The sequence below is a fragment of the Schistocerca gregaria genome, chromosome 3 (genome assembly GCF_023897955.1).
Source record: "Schistocerca gregaria isolate iqSchGreg1 chromosome 3, iqSchGreg1.2, whole genome shotgun sequence".
Lineage (NCBI taxonomy): Eukaryota > Metazoa > Arthropoda > Insecta > Orthoptera > Acrididae > Schistocerca > Schistocerca gregaria.
In genome coordinates this window covers 211,212,143-211,233,707 of record NC_064922.1, presented here as the reverse complement: position 1 = coordinate 211,233,707, position 21,565 = coordinate 211,212,143, and the positions used below count along the sequence as shown (strand labels likewise).

Here is a 21,565-nt window from a genome sequence, read left to right as displayed (position 1 = left end):
AAATCACACTGTTGAAAGCTCAATGTATATTATATAACAACAACAAAAATTTTGCACACTGTAGCTGAAGGGAATTTATTCAATGAATTTGAAGAGATTAAAATATTTATTATAAGGAAGAGCAATTCCTGAACAAACTATATTCTTATCTAGAGTGAACTTCAAGATTTGGTTGTAAATTCTGCAAACTGTGGATAACACATCAGCACTAGTTTCCACATTGCCATGAACTTCTGTATGTGACTGCACCTCACCGGAACCTGGCTGCATGAAGTGAAGAACTGATGCTCTGGCAGCAGAGGAGAATTTCAATTTGAATTTTAAAAGATTCTGGTCACATACTCTTACTCTTTATCCTACAGAGTATTTATGTTTTCTTGTTTTATTTCCTCTTTTCAAATTTTCCCAATTACTTACATTATAATAAAACTGTGATTACTTTATGCACTTTGCAAACATGGGTATTGTTGTGGTTGGCAGGAGAGCCAACACCGTGTTACTAGAGGAGGCCGAAAGGCACGCGATTTAGCTCACGCAGGCTGGCGTGAGGTCTGGAACAGGGCAAGGAAATTAGAATTTAGAAACAACGGACGTAGCTGATGGAATACTTAACTTTAATCCATTAAGGATGAACGTCGCTCTTGACATTACATGATTCACAGTATCAATAGTAACTGATAATGGCGCCTTGCTAGGTCGTAGCAAATGACGTAGCTGAAGGCTATGCTAACTATTGTCTCGGCAAATGAGAGCATAGAAGTCAGTGAACCATCACTAGCAAAGTCGGCTGTACAACTGAGGTGAGTGCTAGGAAGTCTCTCTAGACCTGCCGTGTGGCGGCACTCAGTCTGCAATCATTGATAGTGGCGACACGCGAGTCCGACGTATACTACCGGACCACGGCCGATTTAAAGGCTACCACCTAGCAAGTGTGGTGTCTAGCGGTGACACCACAGGTATCTGTAGTCAGTTTGAATACATAGCAGTGTCTGTCGCTGTATGTTATTACTCCCTCCCTCAGTTTCTTACAGAACTGCTGTGAGATTCAATCAACTTTGTTATAAGACTGACTTTTCATGAAATTTTCCAATACTGTAAGCACTGTTAAGATTTTAAAACTGCCAGCTTTTGTTATTTCTATTTTTCTATATCTTTTAATTGGAGAGCTAACTATACTTCTTCCTACTGTACTTATTTTGTAACTGTGTGACTCTCTGCTCCCCCCCCCCCCCCCCCCCCCCTTGTTCAATTTGAAAATTCTTTTTGGTGATGCACAACAGCTAATATTGTGGTGCTATCATGTTGACAGCGCATTGGACACATTTTGAGAAGTTTGACAAGGTGCTGCTTGTAGTGCACCTGCATTGTTGCATTTTGACCTATGGTACATAATCCTGCCATAATTTTTAAATATATTAAAAAAGGTATATCTTGAACTTTCGCCAATTCCTGTATTGACAGATAACTTATTACCTCTATTTTTGGTAGATCTAAAGATGATTGTTCCACAACTGAAAACAGTTATGTGGCAGCTTCTTTATGTTGTGATCACAACAAATAAATTCAAGAAATAGTAACTACTGAACAGTAGATGTAAAACAAACTGTAGGGCAATAGAGATAGAATTGTGATATGTGAACTCTTCATGACTATCTTAGCAAAACTATATCAAAACATCTCTCACTAACTGTAATGAAATTCTGGTCATATGTAAAGACTGTCAGTGGCGTCAAAATTAGTGTCCAGAAACTCTTGCATTACAAAGGAACTGAAATTGAGGGTAGTGAATCAGAGGCTAAAGTGAGTGACTTTGTTTACACATTCTCAGTTACAATGAAAGACACAGGAGTACTGTTCCAGTTTAATTCTCACATCATGGCTGAATGAGTGATACAGATACTAGTGTCAGCAGTGCTGAGAAATGCCTGAAATCTGTAAAACTCAAACGGCCTCAGGGCCGGTTAAATCCTCATCAGATTCCAGACAAAATTTGTGACTCAGTTAACCCCTCTGTTAACTGTAATATACCATAAATCATTGAAATAAAAAGCTATGCCCAGTAGTTGAAAGAAAGCACAGGTAACATCTCTTTACAAGAAGTGTAGCAGAAGTGATCCACATAACTATCATCCACTACTACTGAAATCCAGAACATAGATATGATTAGATTCAGTTTTCACTCCATAGACCAAGAACCAAAAAATTATATGATTCTTGGGTGTGTGGAACATGTCAGAAAGTATAACATAAAACATTTGAATATAATACTTACTACCCTGATCATTTGTCAGGAACTGTCAAACTAGGTGAATACAATACAGTAAACTGGAACAGCAAATATTTAGAGAATTAATATGCTGTCAAAGTGAAACATTATTATGCAGTATTAATAAATTTACCATACACAAAATACCTGATCTTGAGTGTTGTGACAAAGTGCTGTCAAAACTGAAATCTAGCAGACATTGTTACTTAAGCTGGCCTACCAGTCTCTGTTAAAATATTCATCTATAGAGTGGAAGGAGTTGCCTATAAAATGGCCTTTCAAACTCTGTTTAAACTGTGCTCCATCTGAAGCCAAGTTTTTAATGGTTGCTGGCAATTTATTGAAAATATTTGTGCCTAAGTACCGACCCCTTTTTGGAGCAAGGTAATTGATTTTAGGTCTTTACATAGATTATTCTTATTCCTAGTATTGATACTATGTATTGAGCTATTGGTTGGAAATAGAGATGTATTATTTGCAACAAATTTCATTAAGTAATAAATATGCCGAGAAGCAGTGGATAGAATACAAAGTTCCTTGGACATGTTTCTACATGATGTTCTCAAATTTACACCACAAATAATTCTTATTACATGCTTTCGCACCCTAAAAACTTTTGCTCGGTTTGATGATTTACCCAGAATATGATCTTGTGTGATACAATAGAATGAAAGTAAGCAAAATATACAAGTCGTTTTATATTTATATCTCGTACAACTGACATCATTCTTACTGCAAACACAGACTTGTTTAGGTGCTTAAGCAATTCTGTGGTATGCCCTTCTCAACTGAGTTTATTAACAACTTGTAATACCAGAAATTTAACACTGTCAACCTCTTTGATCTGCATGTCTTCATATGTTATACACATGGTGGAAGGAAATCTCTTACAGGTTCTGCACTGCATATAGTGGGTCTTTCCAAAGTTTTAATGACAGTGAGAAAAATATATCTAAAAACAAAGATGATGTGACTTACCAAACGAAAGCACTGACAGGTTGATAGACACACAAACAAACACAAACATACACACAAAATTTAATGACAGTGAATTAGCTTTAAACCATTAATTAATGTCAGTGAAAATTTGATTAGTAGTTATTTCTAAATCTGTACTTGAATCGCTACTTATTACAATGTTTGTATCATCTGCAAACAAAACAAACTGAGCACCTGGCAATGTAACAGATGAGAGGTCATTAATGTACACAAGCAAAAGAAATGGACCCAAGATGGAACCTTGGGGAACACCGCATGTAATTAATTCCAAAACATATGAAGTCTGACTGCTTACTGCACAGGTATTTTGCAACAACACCCTTTGTTAACTGTTAATCAGATAAGATTCAAACCATTTCGCAGAACTGACAGTGACACCACAATATTCTAATTTAGTTAAGAGAATGGTGTGGTTCACACAGTCAGAGGCTTTTGACAGGGCACAGAAAATGCCAGTAGCCTCTAATTTATTATCTAATGAATTAAGTACATTCTCACTGTAAGTGTTAATAGCTTTCTCTACATCAGTACCCTTAAGAAATTCAAACTGTGCCTTAGGCAATTTATTATTTGCAGTCAGATGCTTAAGGAGATGCTTGAACACAACCTTTTCAAATATTTTTGAGAAAGTTGGCAGAAGTGAAATTGGTCAATAGTTTGATAATATCTCTTTATCCCCCTTCTTGTTAAGAGACTTAACTTCAGCATATTTTTACCAGTCTGGAAATATTCCACTGATAAGAGACTTAATATGGAAAACTCACATAAGCACTCTTTGATTAACTTCAGTCATCATACCCACTAGAATGATTAAGATTTTAAGAATTTTTATGATGGAAGCTACTGATTTTGGGAGACTTGTGAGTCATTTCCATTTTACTGAAGTTATTTTTAGATACTGGTCTCATATACTCCATTGCACTGTGCGCTGAACCTGATAATGCCAAGCTGTCAGTGACAGAAATGAAGTATTTGTTTAAGAGGTTTGCAACACTAGATGCACTTGTTACCAAAGTCTCATTTATTTTTACAGCTATCTGTTCCTCTTCCTTTTTAGCCTCACCTGTCCCTAAGTTTACTACATCCCATACTGTTTTTATTTTGTTACCCAATGTAATTATCTTTTTCTCAAATAAAGCTGCTTTGACTTCGGGATTACTTGCTTCAATATTTTGCAGTATTCTTTGTAATGCATTACAGTGCTAACACAGAGCTGTTCCTAGATAGTAGATACAGTCTCCTTTTTGTCCCACGTGATGTCTTAATTCCTTGTGTAATCCATGATTTATTTTTTGACTTCTGTGTGATTTGAGTCACCTTTTCACTGACAGCACTTTTCAATAAATTCACATTAAAATCACCAGCTATGATTATTTCCTTGTATTTTACTGTGAGATGGGACAAAAGAGCTTCCAGATTTTTTATGAAGAGGTTAAAATTGCCTGAAGATGATCTGTATATATTTACTATTATAAAGGACTTTTCATGAAATACTACTTCTGTTGCACAAGCTTCTAACTGCTGCTCTGAGGAAAATTTATTAATATCAATATTCTTGAAATCAAAAGTTTCTGACAAATGTAGCATCTCCTCTTTTCTTCATATTTTCTCTACTGAAGTAAGAAGCAAACATGAATCCTGCAACATTTAACATATCTATACCGGTGATCACATGATGTTTAGAGAAACAGATTATATTAATTAGGTTGCTCAACTTTAATTCTTCAACACAAATAAGCAACTGATTAAGCTTACCCCTTTGTCCTCAGATATTCTGATGCAATATGGATCACCGATTTTGTGCGCTGGCTGAATTATAACTGGATGAACCTAACGTTCTTGTCAGTTTTTGAGTGTCTCTAGTTCCAGTCTGCATGAATTGTGTACATTAAAATTTACTTTCTGGCTGCCTGTTTTACAATGTGAATATCATTTTTAGCTTGTCTCTGAAAATCTATTGTTTTGACCCTCCCTACCTTAAAAGAACGTGCTGTTCTTTCACTTGTAACCACTGTTACTTCACCACTTGTGACAGTGCCCCCGCCCCCCATCAAGTTATCTGCGCTATTAGCCCAGACAGTTTTTCCTTCCCTTCTTCCCTTCCCTCTTGAGGTGAAGGCCGTGCATAGTATAGTCCCACCTGCTGATAGAGTCAGCAGGAACTACACCGACGACCCCATACCTGATCCAAGCAGATGTTCCACCTCTAAATTAACTCTCCTAACAGAAGAGTTTAAGTGAGGCCGGTCATGGTGCCTCAGAACAGACACAAGCCCACCACCAGTCTGTCTTGTTGCTGAAACTATCTTTACCAGGTCAATCTCAGTTGAATAATTAGGGTTCCTATCTATGTTTTTGCCCACCCCACCCACTATTACCATACTGTCTTCCTTTGTGAAGTCTTTGCAAAGTGAACCTACATCCTCTATCACCTGACCCTGACTCGCACTAAGTTAAAAAAAAAAAAGGGTTGTGATCTGGTAACATGATTCTAGTTCATCCTTCAACAGTAGGCCAAAACCTTTACCATGTGAACAACCTAACAACAAAACTTTCTTCTTTTTCACAACTTTTTCTGACTTTTTACTTTTCAAACACTTTTTGAAAGTTTGTTGTGTGTTGTCTACTCCTAAATCTACTTGTGACTCATCAGTTTCCAAATGTGACAACAGATCAAACCTGTTTCTCATATTGACAACAAAACTGTCTGAGAAAGTCATATTCCCATTTCTTCTACGACCTGTTGTCACTTCCCACCTCTCTTGTCCCTTCTCTCCCCTTAACCTTGTTTTGCTTTATCTAGTTCCACCTGAAGGGCAGCAATCTTCTCCTCCTGTTCCACTATCTTCCTATCTCTACATCAAATCCTACACAACCAGTGAGCCTTGTTTATTTCCCCAATCCCCACGCCACTACAGTCACCCACATGAAAGAAACTGCAACAACTCTCACTGCACACCCCAGAACTAACAATCCTACAGCAATTTATACACCCCTCACTCATGGCAAACAAATTTTAGCTTTAGTGTAAGTTAAAACAAGAATAACTTCCTAGACTACTCAATTAATATATTAAATTTCTTAGAAAGTTTGGGCCTAAATTTGGATGCTAATTCATAAGTTCCGGAGAAACAAAAACGATTTAACCTGTATTTTTTGCGTGATGAAATAAAAAGTAAACACAGAACTGAGCCAACACTATACAAACTTTTCACTTATTTTGTAACTTCCCACTTCAGCTACTTGCTAGAGAATCAAATGGATAGCGTGTAAGAATACACTAACAGCACAAACTTTACTTTATTGAAATATTCTGAGCTTAAGCACAATGAGGTATCTTGGACAGAATGACATCCTCCATGCCAACCAGAATGGATTCTGTAAACATCAGTCGTGTAAATCCAAGTTGTACTTTTCTCACAAGACATCCTGGAAGCCACAAATCAAAGCAGTCAGTAGATGCAGTATTTATTGGCTTCCAAACAGTTTTCGACTGATTGCCAAACTAATACTTACTAACAGAAGTATGGTCATATGGGAAATCAAACAAAATTTGTGACTAGATTGAGAATTTCTTGGTGGGGAGAAAACTGTGTTGTTTTGAATGGAGAGCCATCAACAGATGTAGAGATAACTTAAGTAGTGCTGTAGTGATGTGAGTTGGTGCCTGTACTACTCATGTTGTATGCTGATAACCTGGTAATCAATATTAATAGTAGTCTCAGACTCTTCGCAGGTGATGCTGTTATCAGCAATTAAGTAGTATTGAAAAAAAGCCTCACATATATTCAGGGAGATCATGATACAGTTTCAAAGTGGTACTCAGATTGCGAACTTCTTTAAATGTTCTGAAATGTAAAAATGTGCACAACACGAAACACAAAAACACAGTGACCTATGATAAAATCAACAGTAGGTTGTAATTGGAATGTCAAGTTATACAAATATTTGGAAAGCCATAGATAATGCAAGTTGCAGATAGGTTTGTTGGCAGAATATCAGGAGACTGCTTGCAAACTTCTTGTGCAACCCATCTTAGAGTACTGCTTGAGTGTGTGGGATCCATACCAAATAGGTCTAACAGTGAATATTAAACAGATACAAGGAAAAGTGGTCTGGACTATGACAGAACCGTTTGAACCATGAATGTGTCACAAAAATGGTGAAAAAATTGCACTTGAAGATTGATCTCAACTATGTCACAAAAGTATTTTACAGAGCTCAAGACCCAACCCTAAGTGGAAAATCTGGAAATATTTTGTTGCCTTCTGTGTATCACTCCCATATGGCCCACAAAGACAAGATGAGACTTTTTACCACACACAGAGCCATTTAACCTGTTTGTTGTTGAGTGAACACATATGACGCTCCCAAGTTGTATGCAGTAATGAGAATTAGGGCATTAATGTTCCATATCTATCATATGCTGTTATCTGGTGAGAAGCTTTTGGATCTTTGAGCCATGAGCTGGATATATAGGGGACTTTGTGTGGATTGATATGTGTTGATAACTGGAACAGTGCTTCTGTTTCACGAAAATCAAATCACCATCTCCTCTGTTCCAAGAATGTCTCAAATGTGTAAGTGTTGTTTCCTTACACATCATAGGAATTATTTTGAAACTTTACTACACTCTTCAGTAATTCTACTGCTTTGTACATGAGTTGTAGTTAACGGGATGTTTACAGTTCAGCAAACTTCATCGAGTGGGAGAAGCTCTGGTGTGTGTATGTCCATGGGTGTCAGCACAATTTTTTCTAAGAGGGAGCAAGTGTCAAAAGTTACATTTTGATATAAGTGATTGGCGAGTTTGAAAAAGTGAGTCCCTCATAAACTAAATCTGGTGAGCGGTAAACAAAACTTACTGTGTCTCAAAATATTAATATCTGTCTTGGTATTTTGAACATGATTACTTTGGTACCTAAACATTAAACATATTTATATTTCTATAATACATGCAAAGCACATATCTTTATGTTATTAATATAGATGGCTCTGAGCACGATGGGACTTAACATCCGAGGTCATCAGTCCCCTAGAACTTAGAACTACTTAAACCTAACTAACATAAGGACATGAATGTCACATTTTTGATATAATGACCTGAAATTTCATCCTCATACAGTTAAATCCAGGCTGTCCAAGGATTTATGAAATAAAGTTTGAAAACATTTTTGAAAATAATTTATTCATACTCAAATATTATTCGGTTAAACCAAAAATTAAAAATCTGAAATATGGATAAGAGTCAGAACGAGTAGAAAATACTGCTGGATACCAATAAAAATGCTGCATTAATGCCCCTCCAAGTGGAGAAACAGGGAATAGGATTTAAAATAAGGCTTCCTTAACTTTGATACCTTCTATAGCACAGTTTCCTTATAAAACTCCACATCTGTTCATTTTAATGGATTTATTGTTTTATTTTCTTGATTTATATCTTTTACTGTCAACTGATGTTATTATGTCTCCATGTTTGTCATCAAATATGGGGTGTCTAGGAAACCTGCTTTCTCAGATCACTAGACAATGTTCAAACACATCATATTGAAGAGTTTTATTACAAAAAAGTAATTGACAATACTTTGACAATTAAACAGAAGTGTCACAAGCAACGGTTGACATATGAAATAATGAATCCGGTTCAGTATAAACAATTCCAAATCTGTACAAGTGAAGTAATGAGTGTTGACGCGCTATCCATGTGCCTAATCTTGAAGCCGCTGCTGTCCGTGTTGTCGTTCTGGAGAGGGGTCAGTCAGCATGCTATTGGTTGACGTCTTCTCCCAGCCATCTCTTCTCTATCATTCCCGACTAGCATGCCAGTGCTTGACTTTACACCATAATAGATGTAGCTAACAGAATATGTTTTGAAAGGTACATTTTTTGGGTTGATTATGTAAAGTATAACCCAGGGCCAATAAATGACTAGACGAATGTAGGAATCATCCCAAAACCGTTCTCAAATTGGCTGGTAGAACCAACCTTTAACAGCCTAGGATTGCACCACGGTAATCATTGTGTCTCCAGTTTCTCACTGTTGTGCAGCATGCCTATTGGAAGGCAGAATTCAGAGTTCTGTGACTGCATGAGGCACTGTGTTGATACATATAAGCTTTGACAAAGTCCCAATCCTGGAGAGGACATCGTGACTGACGTGTTTGGTGTGAAGTGTAGATATTGATGCATTTGGGATTAAATGTAGATGTGTGCAGTTCTGCATCCATAAAGGTTTCTCAACAGAGAAACCAATACGTGATCCCACAAACTCTCTAACGGCACACACAAACAAGACAACATGCTCTGTTATCATTTTCAAACAATGGAAAATCCAGGATAGAATAATGACAATATTATGAAAAGGATAGAGTGCTTCACTTTTTGTTCGCTTATTTCCAGGTATTTACTCACTCTTCCAATTTTTACTAATTTTCTTCCCAAGTCATCACACCATCTGCATATGCTATGATTTTCATATCATCTGCTGTTCATTCTTGGTGAGCTTTCCTTACAATGTTGTCCGAGACTGTATTAAAAAGCACTGGTGGGAGCCTGCTTCCTTGCTGAGCCTCTCTGTTCATTATAAATCATTCTGATTTTTTGCCATCTATTATAACACAGTTCTGGTATTTATTATTTATGTTTCTGATTCTCTGTTGCATTTCTTTTGACAATTCCAGCCTATTAAGATCTTGCCATATCTCTTCCCTTCTAACAGTGTCATAAGCTTTTTTTAAATGTATGAATGCAACTAATGTGTGTTTCCCAGTTTCCCATTTCCTTTCTACGACCTGTCTAGTTGTAAATAAGTCATCTACAGTTGACCTTATAGGTCGAAATCCTTGTTGTTCTTCCCTTAATTGTGGTTCTATCTTATTCCTTATTTTCTGTAGAATTATCTTTTCGTAGTTCTTCACACAGTGGCACAGTAAAGTGTTATTCCACTGTAATTTTCACAGAGTGCCTTGTTACCCTTCTTAAAGATAGGTACAGTAATGGCATTTGTCCAATTGTCATGAATCTTTCCATATGTCCATACTGTTCTCATTATTTCATACAGATATTGAGTTCTGATAGGTCCTGTGGCTTTGATGATTTCCAATGTGATGTCATCTACTCAAGGAGCATTGTCATTATTCATTTATAACACAGCTTTCTCTACATCCTTCATCTGCAGATGATCTCGTTTGATTTCCTCTATGATGGTGATATTTCTTTATTCTCTCGTCTCACCATGTGTATTTGTTTCACTTTTCCTTCACAGTTTCTGGAAGTACTTTTTCCTTACTTTCAAAATTATTTCTTTCTCCCACATAAGTTTTCCTTCTTTAAGACTTTTGAAGTATTTTCTTTTTGATTCTTTCTGTTACCTAATATGTGGTATAATATCTCTTTGTCATTCGGAAAATTCTCAACCATTTTTTTTTTAATTTTTCCCAGTGCTATCGTTCTCTTAGTAGCTCTGCTTAGTCGTTTCCATTTGTCTATATTATATTCCATTCTGTTTTTTAACCATTCTCTCCATGCATTATGTTTCTTCTTCTTGACAGCTTCTGCAATTCCAGCATTTCATCATGGAGTTTTGTTGTGTCTAACTTTTATTGATGTCCTTCCACGTGTTTCTTCGGCTGCCTTGACTGGAGCCCATTTGAGCATCCCCCATTCTTCCATGACCTTTAACTCATTCTACAGCTGCTCATTCTGTGTTTGTTCACATACACTATGATATCTGCATAGACTCATGATGTCTGCAGATCATTCTCTGAATCTATTTATTAGCTATAAAATTCTTTTCTTCATTTCAGTTGAAATACATGTCAGTCCATTTTTCCAGAGGATGTTCCCTATGGGATTGGTCACATTTTTAAGTAAAGGAAAAGTGCTCCACTTATTCTCCTCATGGTAACAACTTTACAGTCATTCATTTCTTTTTCTCTAGTCTTGACATTGTACTCATTATATATAAATTCATTCACATTGTTGACTGCGGTGCCTACATTTCCTTACCACCTCAGTCAACTTGTACAGTACTGACTGCTTTGGAAATGGGTGATCATGTGATGGAGCATTGAGGAATCAGACAGTGCACATTGATTTTCTCTACTGTTGACGCTGTGGAACATCACTGGGGGTTGCTATACACCATATCATCTCTGAATTGCAAGCTCTCTGTAAACCCCTTCTTCAGTGTTAAGGAAATATTGAGATGTCTGGATGCGTTCTGAAAACATTGAATTATATACTGATTAGGAAATGAGGCACTAAAAGAAGAAAATGAGTTTTGCTATTTAGGCAGCAAAATAAACAGTGGTTGAAGTAGAGAGGATATAAAATGTAGCCTAGCAACAGCAAGAAAAGCATTTCTGAAGAAGAGATCTCTGTTAACATTGAATATAGATGAAGTGTTATGAAGTCTTTTCTGAAGGTATTTGTGCAGGGTGTAGCCAAGATGGAAGTGAAACATGAATGATAAACAGTTTAGACAAGAAGAGAATAGAAGCTTTTCAAATGTGGTACTACAGTAGAATGCTGGAGATTAGATGGTAACTAATGAGGAAGCACTGAACAGAATCGGGGAAACAACAAAATTTGTGGCACAACTAGATTAAAAGAAGTGATCAGCTCATAGGACACACTCTGAGACATCAAGGTATCAACAATTCAGTATTAGAGGGAAGTGTGGGGGTTTAACATCACAGAGGGAGAGAAAGATATGAAGACAGCAAGCAGAATCAGAAGGATGTAGGTAGCAGTAGTTATTTGGAGATAATGAGGCTTCTACACTATATAGTTGCATGGAGAATTGCATGAAACCAATCTTCAGACTGAAGACAACAACAACATATACAGTTTGCCTCACCACGTGAACATGTGTTAACAAACATCCCCATGTATCACAAACAACTGCACAATTACATAGTAGCTTTATCCATTAATTAATTGTGGCCATACTGGTTATGTCTGAGAATTGTGACTTTGTGGAATAACTATTTATTTGTATTTTTTGCTATCAGGCACATTTATTTGTTTTATGTTTAACATAATTTCAGGTGTTTATGCATACAAAAAGCCGATACTTAAAAATAAATTGTCATATACTGGCTTGACACAGAATTTTTTGTTTATTGCTCATTGCTGGAGGGGCTGTTGGGGTATTTGGAGGAGGGAGGGAGTTGGGAAGAGGGGACACTTGGCTGGATAGAAATTGTTGTCCAATGACGTCTTCTGCTTGTGTGGAACTGTGTTTCATTGTTTACTATGGCCACCACCACATCTTGTGTTGTAGGCAAATAGTTTTGCATCAGTTACTGTGTTGTGAAAAGTGTGTGATACTCTTTTCTATATGACTGTTTTATCCATAATTTTTAGCTCAGAATGTTACATAAAAAAATCCACAATAAATGAGGATATAGGATGACATGTTGTAGGGAAAAAAAAACTTCCTAAAAATAACTGAATGGATCCTCCAATGGCACAGAAATCTTGGGAAAAAGAACAGAAAATGATGCAGTATGATAACCTAACAAGTTTTAACCTAAACTACAATGGCCATAAAGGCACACACAGATATATAAGCTCAAGATAATACAGTATGAGTTATGACATTAAGATCACTTAAAAAAACACTGAATTGTCTACAGCAGGGATAGTCAACATTTCTGTAAGCATATGGAGCTTTTGCATACGTGCGGATCTCTTGCATGCATGTGGTTATTCCATCTGACTGCACACTTTCCCCACTGCCACACACTGCATTAGACATATTATGCTCTATTAAAAAATATGAAAATCTGAAGCTCTGTTCTACTTAACATGAAAAGCAAAATTATATTGTAACTGACTGTTGGTGCAAGAGAATACTGTATATTCATTTTTTTTTTTTTTTTGTAAGCTACAATACACCAGCAATATTGTGTGTGGCACATTGTTCCCTTTTTTGAATATAGAAAGTCAGAAACAACTAGTCTCTCTAGCACGAAGGTAAAGGTGGAGCAAGTGTTTCTTTTACGGGTACTTAAAGACAGATTTTACTATCTGGAACTACTCTAGTGACATTATAATGGCACCATTTCTCAATAAGAGAGATCACAAACAAAACAAAATTTTTATGACGTACGAATGGTTGACACAAAGACAAACACAGACTGTTTCACAGATTTTCCTCAGGCTGCCACGTAATTTTGTTGTTTAGTTCAAAAAATGGCTCTGAGCACTGTGGGACTTAACATCTGAGGTCATCAGTCCCCTAGAACTTAGAACTATTTAAACCTAACCAACCTAAGCACATCACACACATCCATGCCCGCGGCAGGGTTCGAACCTGCGACAGTAGCAGTCGCGCGGTTCCAGACTGAAGTGCCTAGAACTGCTTGGCCGTGGTTAAGATTTTTTTTTTCTTTTTTTTTCTTTTTAAGAACCTGTAACATTCATATATTGACTGACAAACTGATATAACTTTTGCAGTCTCATTATGGAGATACAGAATCTCTTCCAAAGAAAAACTTCATGGAACTCATGGACAGCTTTAATGTAAGAAAATCTGTCTTTTAAACTTGAAATACACTGCAAATTGATCAGTTCCATATGCACCTGCACAGTGCAACTTTCAACTGAAAAGACAGCCTTGAAAACTGCTCAAAAATGGATGTAAGATTGGCAGAGTTCTGAAAACATTTCGAAAACTGTTCCTATTATGCTTTCAATATGCTGCAATGAATTCTTCAAAAGTTGCATTTCCTTTAAAGAAGAGAACCGAGGGAAATTGTCCCTTCCACAGTCAGATTTTCTTTTTAATTGTTTCCACTTCCCCCATCAAAGGAGAAATACGTTGCTTCTCATCTTTCAATGCACTACTTGGATGTTCAAGTGAGCAGTCAATTCTATTAAAATGTGAGGTCTGCAGTAAAGTTTGGATTTTGTAATTCTGGTCCTTGCTTTCCCATTTCCATCAGAAATTAAAGGATAGTGGGTCTTAAACTGAAAAACTGCTGCAGGTATGAAACCTGTCTTAACATTTAGAATGAAGGCCACATAAAACTTACTATTTCTTAGGATGTCAGCCTTTTTTATGGCTGTTTTAGGAACTACATGTCTCCTGCAACACAATGAAGACCAGCCAAGCCCACCAATATTTGCAATTTCATATTTAAAATTGGGAAAAATCATAACCCGTCAAATTGACTGATACACAGTGTCCTGAAACTTTCGCTCCCATCAATTGATGGCATTGCAACGAATTTCACTGTAATATATAATGTCCCTAATCTCGTCATCCAATTCCATACAAAACTATTAAAACTGACAAGTATAATAATTCATTTGACTTATGACAATTTACTATCTGTACCACTAATTTCATCATGTGCTCATGCTTGGAAATTTAGTATAAAGTGCTTCTTGAAGTACAAAACAATGAATCCTATAAAAATTGTCAGTTGATCATTGTAATTTTTTTGTTTTTGTTGCCTAAATGTTTAAGTTCCTCAAGCATCATGCCATGATGCCACTCTATAATTGTGCCCAATGATTAAGCAGCTGCATAATAGACACTGAAAATTCTCATCCTTCTCTTCGAAAAAGTACTATGACTCCCCTTCTATTTTAAGGCTTGTGGTGATCACTTGACTGCCTATTGTTCCACTGTGTTTGTCCCACTGCAACAGCCACTTCCTTTGTACCACAAGCAAACAGTGAGGGATAAACAGTGCTGCCACTATGATTCTGCCAAACTGAAGAAAGTCATGCCTACTGGAAAATGGTGCATCACATGCCGGAAGAAACAGTGTTGCATCGCACTTCTGAATGAAATGTCATGCTGCACTGAGCACTTCTGAAAAGGACAAAAGAAAGCTGTGATGAACCTTGAAGAAGCAGATATGTACCGAGTAATGCTGAGACGGGCTGAGTAATGGAATGCATGCGTGCAGTACACTGTGCACATGTGAAGTTTTGTAAGGCTTGGCTGACTCTGGTCTAAGGTATGAGAATTTGAATGACACTGCACAATTAATGAAAAACACTGACCAAGTTATAGATGTTTTTCAATAATAAATTCATAACAGCACAACAAGACATATTGCAACATATTTGGAAGAGCATATCAGAATTGTGTCAGAGGCAAATTCTGCAAACTGTACAGTAGTAAAAAGTGTACTTTCAACAATTATTACTGTAAATGTCTGTTTCATGCACTTATATTCTAATAAAGAATCATAAGGTGTACATTTTATTGATGAAATCAACTGCCATTCTTTCTTGATCTTTCAGTATTCTGCATCTTTCCACTGATTGTGGTAAGGAAATGAAAGTACTTTTATACTTCATATTTTCAAAGTTACAAGAGGCTCCTACAATGATGCCAACACAATGGAAGAACACAGTATAGATAACTGTGACCTAGGATGTTGTCTGCTTAGTGTCAGAGGAGAACAGAAATGAAAATCAGATAGATTGACACACCATGCTAATCTGTAGCACCCCAAGACAACAATTGAAAAAGTGAATTTATGTTTGGGGTTAATCACCTTCACCAGCACATTATAATCTTGTTCTGTAAGGCATAAAAAATAATTTGTAATTTAATCAGGGATTGTGATCGGCAAAATACCAAATAAAAATTGTAAATCAAACTTTTTGTTTACTGAGCCAATTAGATAGTGGTATATTTATTTCAGTTTATGCACAGTGTGTTGTCATTTATATGGTCTTCTGTAACCATTATAAAATATAAAACTGTGGTTTGTCTGTACAATACAATATCAACATCATCATATACATATGTATAAAATGTGCATTCTGAAGAACACACTAATAAATATTTTCAACCAATATTTAAGTGCAAGAAAATTTCATACAATGATTCAAAACAAAGTGAATGCTGGAAAATTGTATAAACTGAAGTTTATATTTTTTTCACCAGCTCTATCTTCACATATTACTCTCTGGCATTCCTGCTATATACAATGCTCTATACTGTACAATCACAATACTGTTTCATAGCAAGCATGAGCAAAGCTAATCTGGTGGTGAGCAGTTTCCCTCACTCATGATGCAGCATAAGTGCATGTTGCATATCACAACATAATAAATATCTATATATCAGTTCAGCATCACCAGCAGCAGATATATGCAGTTCAATGAATGGAAAAAAGTATAAAATAAATGCAAAGAAATATGGAAGTCTGAAGTTCCATTTCTGACCTTTCCACAATTGCTATTATATGTGTACTGATTGTGTAACAATTACACTATAAAGCACCTATTTAATTCTAACTGTAGCAGCAATTAACAAGAGAAAACTGTTGATCACTCACTGTTATAAATGTAATAGAGTAATAGCTGTAAAGTTGATGGAAAAATGGTTTCTTTGAAGCAAAGTTGTAGAACAACAAGCTTTTCAAATAGGTTACAAAATCACAGATAATGAATAAGCTTTAATAAAATGGTATCAACAGTAACTGTACTCAATATAGAGGAGGCTCAGTCAAAAAACTGCAGTCTGTTGCAGAAAAATTAATAATCTCATAAAATGGACAATATGGATCACAGCTGCTTCATGCACCATATGATCAAGTAGCATGCATTCTGGGATACATTCCGTTCTCTTTACTTTAAATTTGTTTTCTCAAGAGGGTGACTCCTTTTTTAAGAGCTGGTCAATCTGAAACAAAAAACTCATTTTTACTTTCTAATTAAATTTATAACAAAACAATAATGTACACAAACCTGAATATAACTTAGATCCTCTTTCTTTTATTTTTCTGTGATAAGTTGTATTTATTTATTCTAAAAAAGTGTCACTATGTATCTACTGTTCAGTTCCAGAATTGTAATAGTTTAACAATGCGAACATTTTATTTCACAGGAAGATGGGAGTGGTTCACAGAAACAAAGTTAAGAGTAGTGAAACACATGCTTAGTGCCATATTTTTTCTTCACATTATCACAATGTGTTGTTAATTTATTTTAATTTTTATTCAGATGGAAAAGGAGAAACACTGTTGACTGAGCAGATGACTGTATTGAGGTCAGTCATCCAAATATTGTGCAAAATGGAAATAATCAACGTGAAAATGTATATCCTACAAACCATACAAGAAAAACCTAAAAATCGTATGAAAACCAACCCTTACCTCACTTTTGTAACTATTACAAATCTGAGATTTTATTACAGATAAATGATGCTGTTGGTAATGTCAACTATGATGGCATTATATTGCACTATTTCCTGTCAAGCAGTGTACTGACATGGAAAACAAAATCAATCATGTAATTAAAAGTTGTGTAGCTGTATAATAAGCTGATATAGTTCTGCTTAAGTACAGATCCTTTGTTTAGTAGCCCAGTCAGACATGGATGTAGAAATTACACTGTCACTCTCTGTAATTGCTGTGACATCCACCAGCAGGAAGTCTGGGGGCCATCTGGCTTGAGTTAGTGTACACATAAAAGTGAGTCAGCCACCTGGGCCAATAAACAGCTGGCTCCATCCTGTTGGAAGCCACTTCAGTATTTACATGTGCCTATGTCCTACAGTGGTATTGGTCTGGCCTTCATAATAAAGTGTCGGTCATCAGAACTGTATTTGTTTTGCTCTTTGGACTTCGCTTATAGCTGCTGCTACTGACTCATGTGATAGGTTTTCTTCTCATGATCTGCCTGCCTTTTCTTGTAATGAAGGTGTTTCCAGGTTTTGTGACACTACATTTATGTCACTCGTTTGCACTGTGATTTATATAGACATAAATATTCAATGCTACTACAAAATGTTGTGTAACAGAATGAAACAAATTTCCTTCCATCACTGTTTGTTAGCAGTTACATGAAAGTATTCAAGGAAATCTTTATCATGATTAACAACAGGAACTCCACCTCTTATTATGAGTATGTTATAAAAATATATATTTTCTTCAACTCTTTTTCCTGAGTCTGTTCCACCATAACCATTGGCCCTTGTCACAGTACACATACCTGTACACTAAGGTGACAAAAGTCATGGGACGGCGACATGCTCAGTTACAGATGGTGGTAGTATTGAGTACACAAGGTGTAAAGGGGCAGTGCATTGGTGGGGCTGTAATTTGTACTCAGGTGATCAATGTGGAAAGGTTTCCAACACAATTATGGCCACAAGGCGGGAATTAACATACTTTGAATGCAAAATGACAGTTGGTGCTAGATACACATGACATTATGTTTCAGAAATTGATTGGGAATTTAATAATCTGAGATCCACAGTGTCAAGACATTGCTGAGAATTCCAAATTTCAGACATTATCTTTCACCATGGACAACATAGTGCCCTTTGCTTAGACTGATAGCAGCAGCATTTGTGTAGAGTTATCAGTACAAACAGACAAGCAACACTGCGTATAATAACCACAGAAATCAAGGTGGACCATATGACAAATGTATTCCTCAGGACAGTGTGGAAAAAGTTTGCATTAATAGGCTATAGCAACACATGACCAATACAAGTGCCATTGCTAACAGTATGACATTGCCTGCAGTGCCTCTCCTGACCTTGTCACCAAATCAGTTGGACCCTAATTGCCTGGAAAATTGAGACCTGGTCAGATTAGTACCAATTTCAGTTGGTAAAACATGATCAAAGTGTTCAAGTGTGGTGCAGACCACATAAGGCCATGGAACAGTTATTATGTTCGAGTATAATGACTTTTCTGTAGACTAGAAATCTACTCTGTAGGAATCAGCACGGGTTTCAAAAACGACGATCGTGTGAAACCCAGCTCGCACTATTCGTCCACGAGACTCAGAGGGCCATAGACATGGGTTCCCAGGTAGATGCCGTGTTTATTGACTTCCGCAAGGCGTTCGATGCAGTTCTCCACAGTCATTTAATGAACAAAGTAAGAGCATATGGACTATCAGACCAATTGTGTGATGGGACTGAAGAGTTCCTAGATAACAGAACACAGCATGTCATTCTCAACGGAGAGAAGTCTTCCGAAGTAAGAATGATTTCAGGTGTGCCGCAGGGGGGTGTCATAGGACCGTTGCTATTCACAATATACATAAATGACCTTGTGGATGACACTGGAAGTTCACTGAGGCTTTTTGCAGATGATGCTGTGGTATATCGAGAGGTTGTAACAATGGAAAATTGTACTGAAATGGAGGAGGATCTGCAGCAAATTGACGCATGGTGTAGGGAATGGCAATTGAATCTCAATGTCGACAAGTGTAATGTGCTGCAAATACATAGAAAGCAAGATCCCTTATCATTTAGCTACAATATAGCAGGTCAGCAACTGGAAGCAGTTAATTCCATAAATTATCTGGGAGTAGGCATTAAGATTGATTTAAAATGGAATGATCATATAAAGTTGATCGTCGTTAAAGCAGATGCCAGACAGATTCATTGGAAGAATCCTAAGGAAATGCAATCCAAAAACAAAGGAAGTAGGTTACAGTACGCTTTTTCGCCCACTGCTTGAAAAATGGTCAGAAGTGTGGGATCCGTACCAGATAGGGTTGATAGAACAGATAGAGAAGATCCAATAGAGAGCAGCGCGCTTCGTTACAGGATCATTTAGTAATCGTGAAAGCGTTACGGAGATGATAGATAAACTCCAGTGGAAGACTCTGCAGGAGAGACACTTAGTAGCTCGGTACGGGCTTTTGTTGAAGTTTTGAGAACATACCTTCACTGAGGAGTCAAGCAATATATTGCACCCTCCTATGTATATCTCGCGAAGAGACCATGAGGATAAAATGAGAGAGGCATACCGATGATCCTCCTTTCCACGAACAATATGAGACTGGAACAGAAGGGTGAACCAATAGAGGTACTCAAGGTACCCTCCGTCACACACTGTCAGGTGGCTTGTGGAGTATGGATGTGGATGTAGATGTAGAACCATGCTGTCAACAAGGCATCGTGTAAGCTTGGGGTAGCTCCATAATGGTGTGGATGGTGTTTACATGGAATGGACTGGGTCCTCTGGCCCAAGTGAATCAATAACTAACTGTAAATTATTATGTTTGGCTACCTGAAGGCCATTTACAGCCATTCATGGACTTCACGTTCCCAAACAAGGATGTGCCATGTCACAAGGCCACAACTTATTACAATTGGTTTGAAGAATATTTTGAACAATTTAAGTAAATGATTTGGCCACCCAGATTGCCTATCATGAATCCTATTGAACATTTATGAGAGATAATCGCATGGGGTGCACAAAATCCTGGACCAGTAACACTTCCACAATTATGGATGGCTACAGTGGCAGCATGGCTCAATATCTGTGCAGGAGACTTTCAAAGACTTGTTAAGTTCTTGCCACATCAAGTTGCTCTACTATTATGGCCAAAAGGAGGTCCAACACAATGTTAGGAAGTATCCCATGAATTCTATCACCCCAGTGCAAAGCCACATATGTTGTCAAGAACTTGAAATGTGGTGGACTACCATCCAGTCCTCAAGAGCGTTCAGATACAGTTCACTGTGCAAGAGATGTGATGGCGCTAGCCATATGGAACCATCACTGTCACCTGACAATTTAGTACGGGTAAATAACATCAGACTCTGGGACTATGAAATTGGGCATACAAAAAACAAATCAAAAATGGAAAAAAGAAAACTTATGAACTATTAACAACACAGTAGTGTGAATAGCGTCAGGTTGAAGATCAGGAGCAAACTACTACTCATTCAACAACCAATTCCACTTTCAGAGCTGGAAGACCTCCCCATGGGATCACTAGTCAGTGAATCCCTTGCTGATGTCTTCTTAAGTTGTACTGAAAATAATATTTTTGAGTGGTGTCTAAGTAATGTAGTGTAATATACTGGCATTATTACATAGATTAATCATTTGTCCTATAGATAAACACCCAATCAGATGCAACAATTTATAAAAATCCTCTCACTACTGAAATAAAACAGAAACAAAAAAAAGTTAAATTTTCTACATCTCATAATTCACAAAAAAACTAACATATGTCAATTCCTCACATTCAGGAAATGACCACCATCAGCCCAGTCACTCATAAAATAGCACCCACAAGCAATGCTGATTTCAAAATGCAACTCAATGAAAACAATTATAACAGAGAGCAACAGAAAGACAGACAAATATATAAGCTATTTTTGTCCAACGAGAAATTGGTTTCTGCTGAAGTGAGAAGTCTCAATATACAATTACTGCTAAAGTGAACACTGAACAAATAGCAAACTTTCATTAAAAATTGGCCAGGTACAACTACAACTCGCACTTGGAGGGTTCCATACAATCTTAATTATGTACATAGACAGTTTATCCATTCCAGGACTAGAGA

The 21,565-nt window shown here is 36.9% G+C and overlaps 1 protein-coding gene across 4 annotated transcripts in view; it reads right to left on the bottom strand.

Annotated features, from left to right (window-relative positions):
* Positions 1 to 16,535: 16,535 nt before the first annotated feature.
* Positions 16,536 to 21,565, bottom strand: part of LOC126354519 (TATA element modulatory factor) — a 136,899-nt gene continuing 131,869 nt past the window's right edge. For all 4 annotated transcript variants that reach the window (XM_050004240.1, XM_050004239.1, XM_050004238.1 and 1 more), the window contains exon 20: positions 16,536 to 16,925. In XM_050004240.1, the coding sequence (XP_049860197.1) occupies positions 16,890 to 16,925 (36 nt within the window). In that variant the 3' untranslated portion in view covers positions 16,536 to 16,889. The remainder of the gene's footprint in view (positions 16,926 to 21,565) is intronic.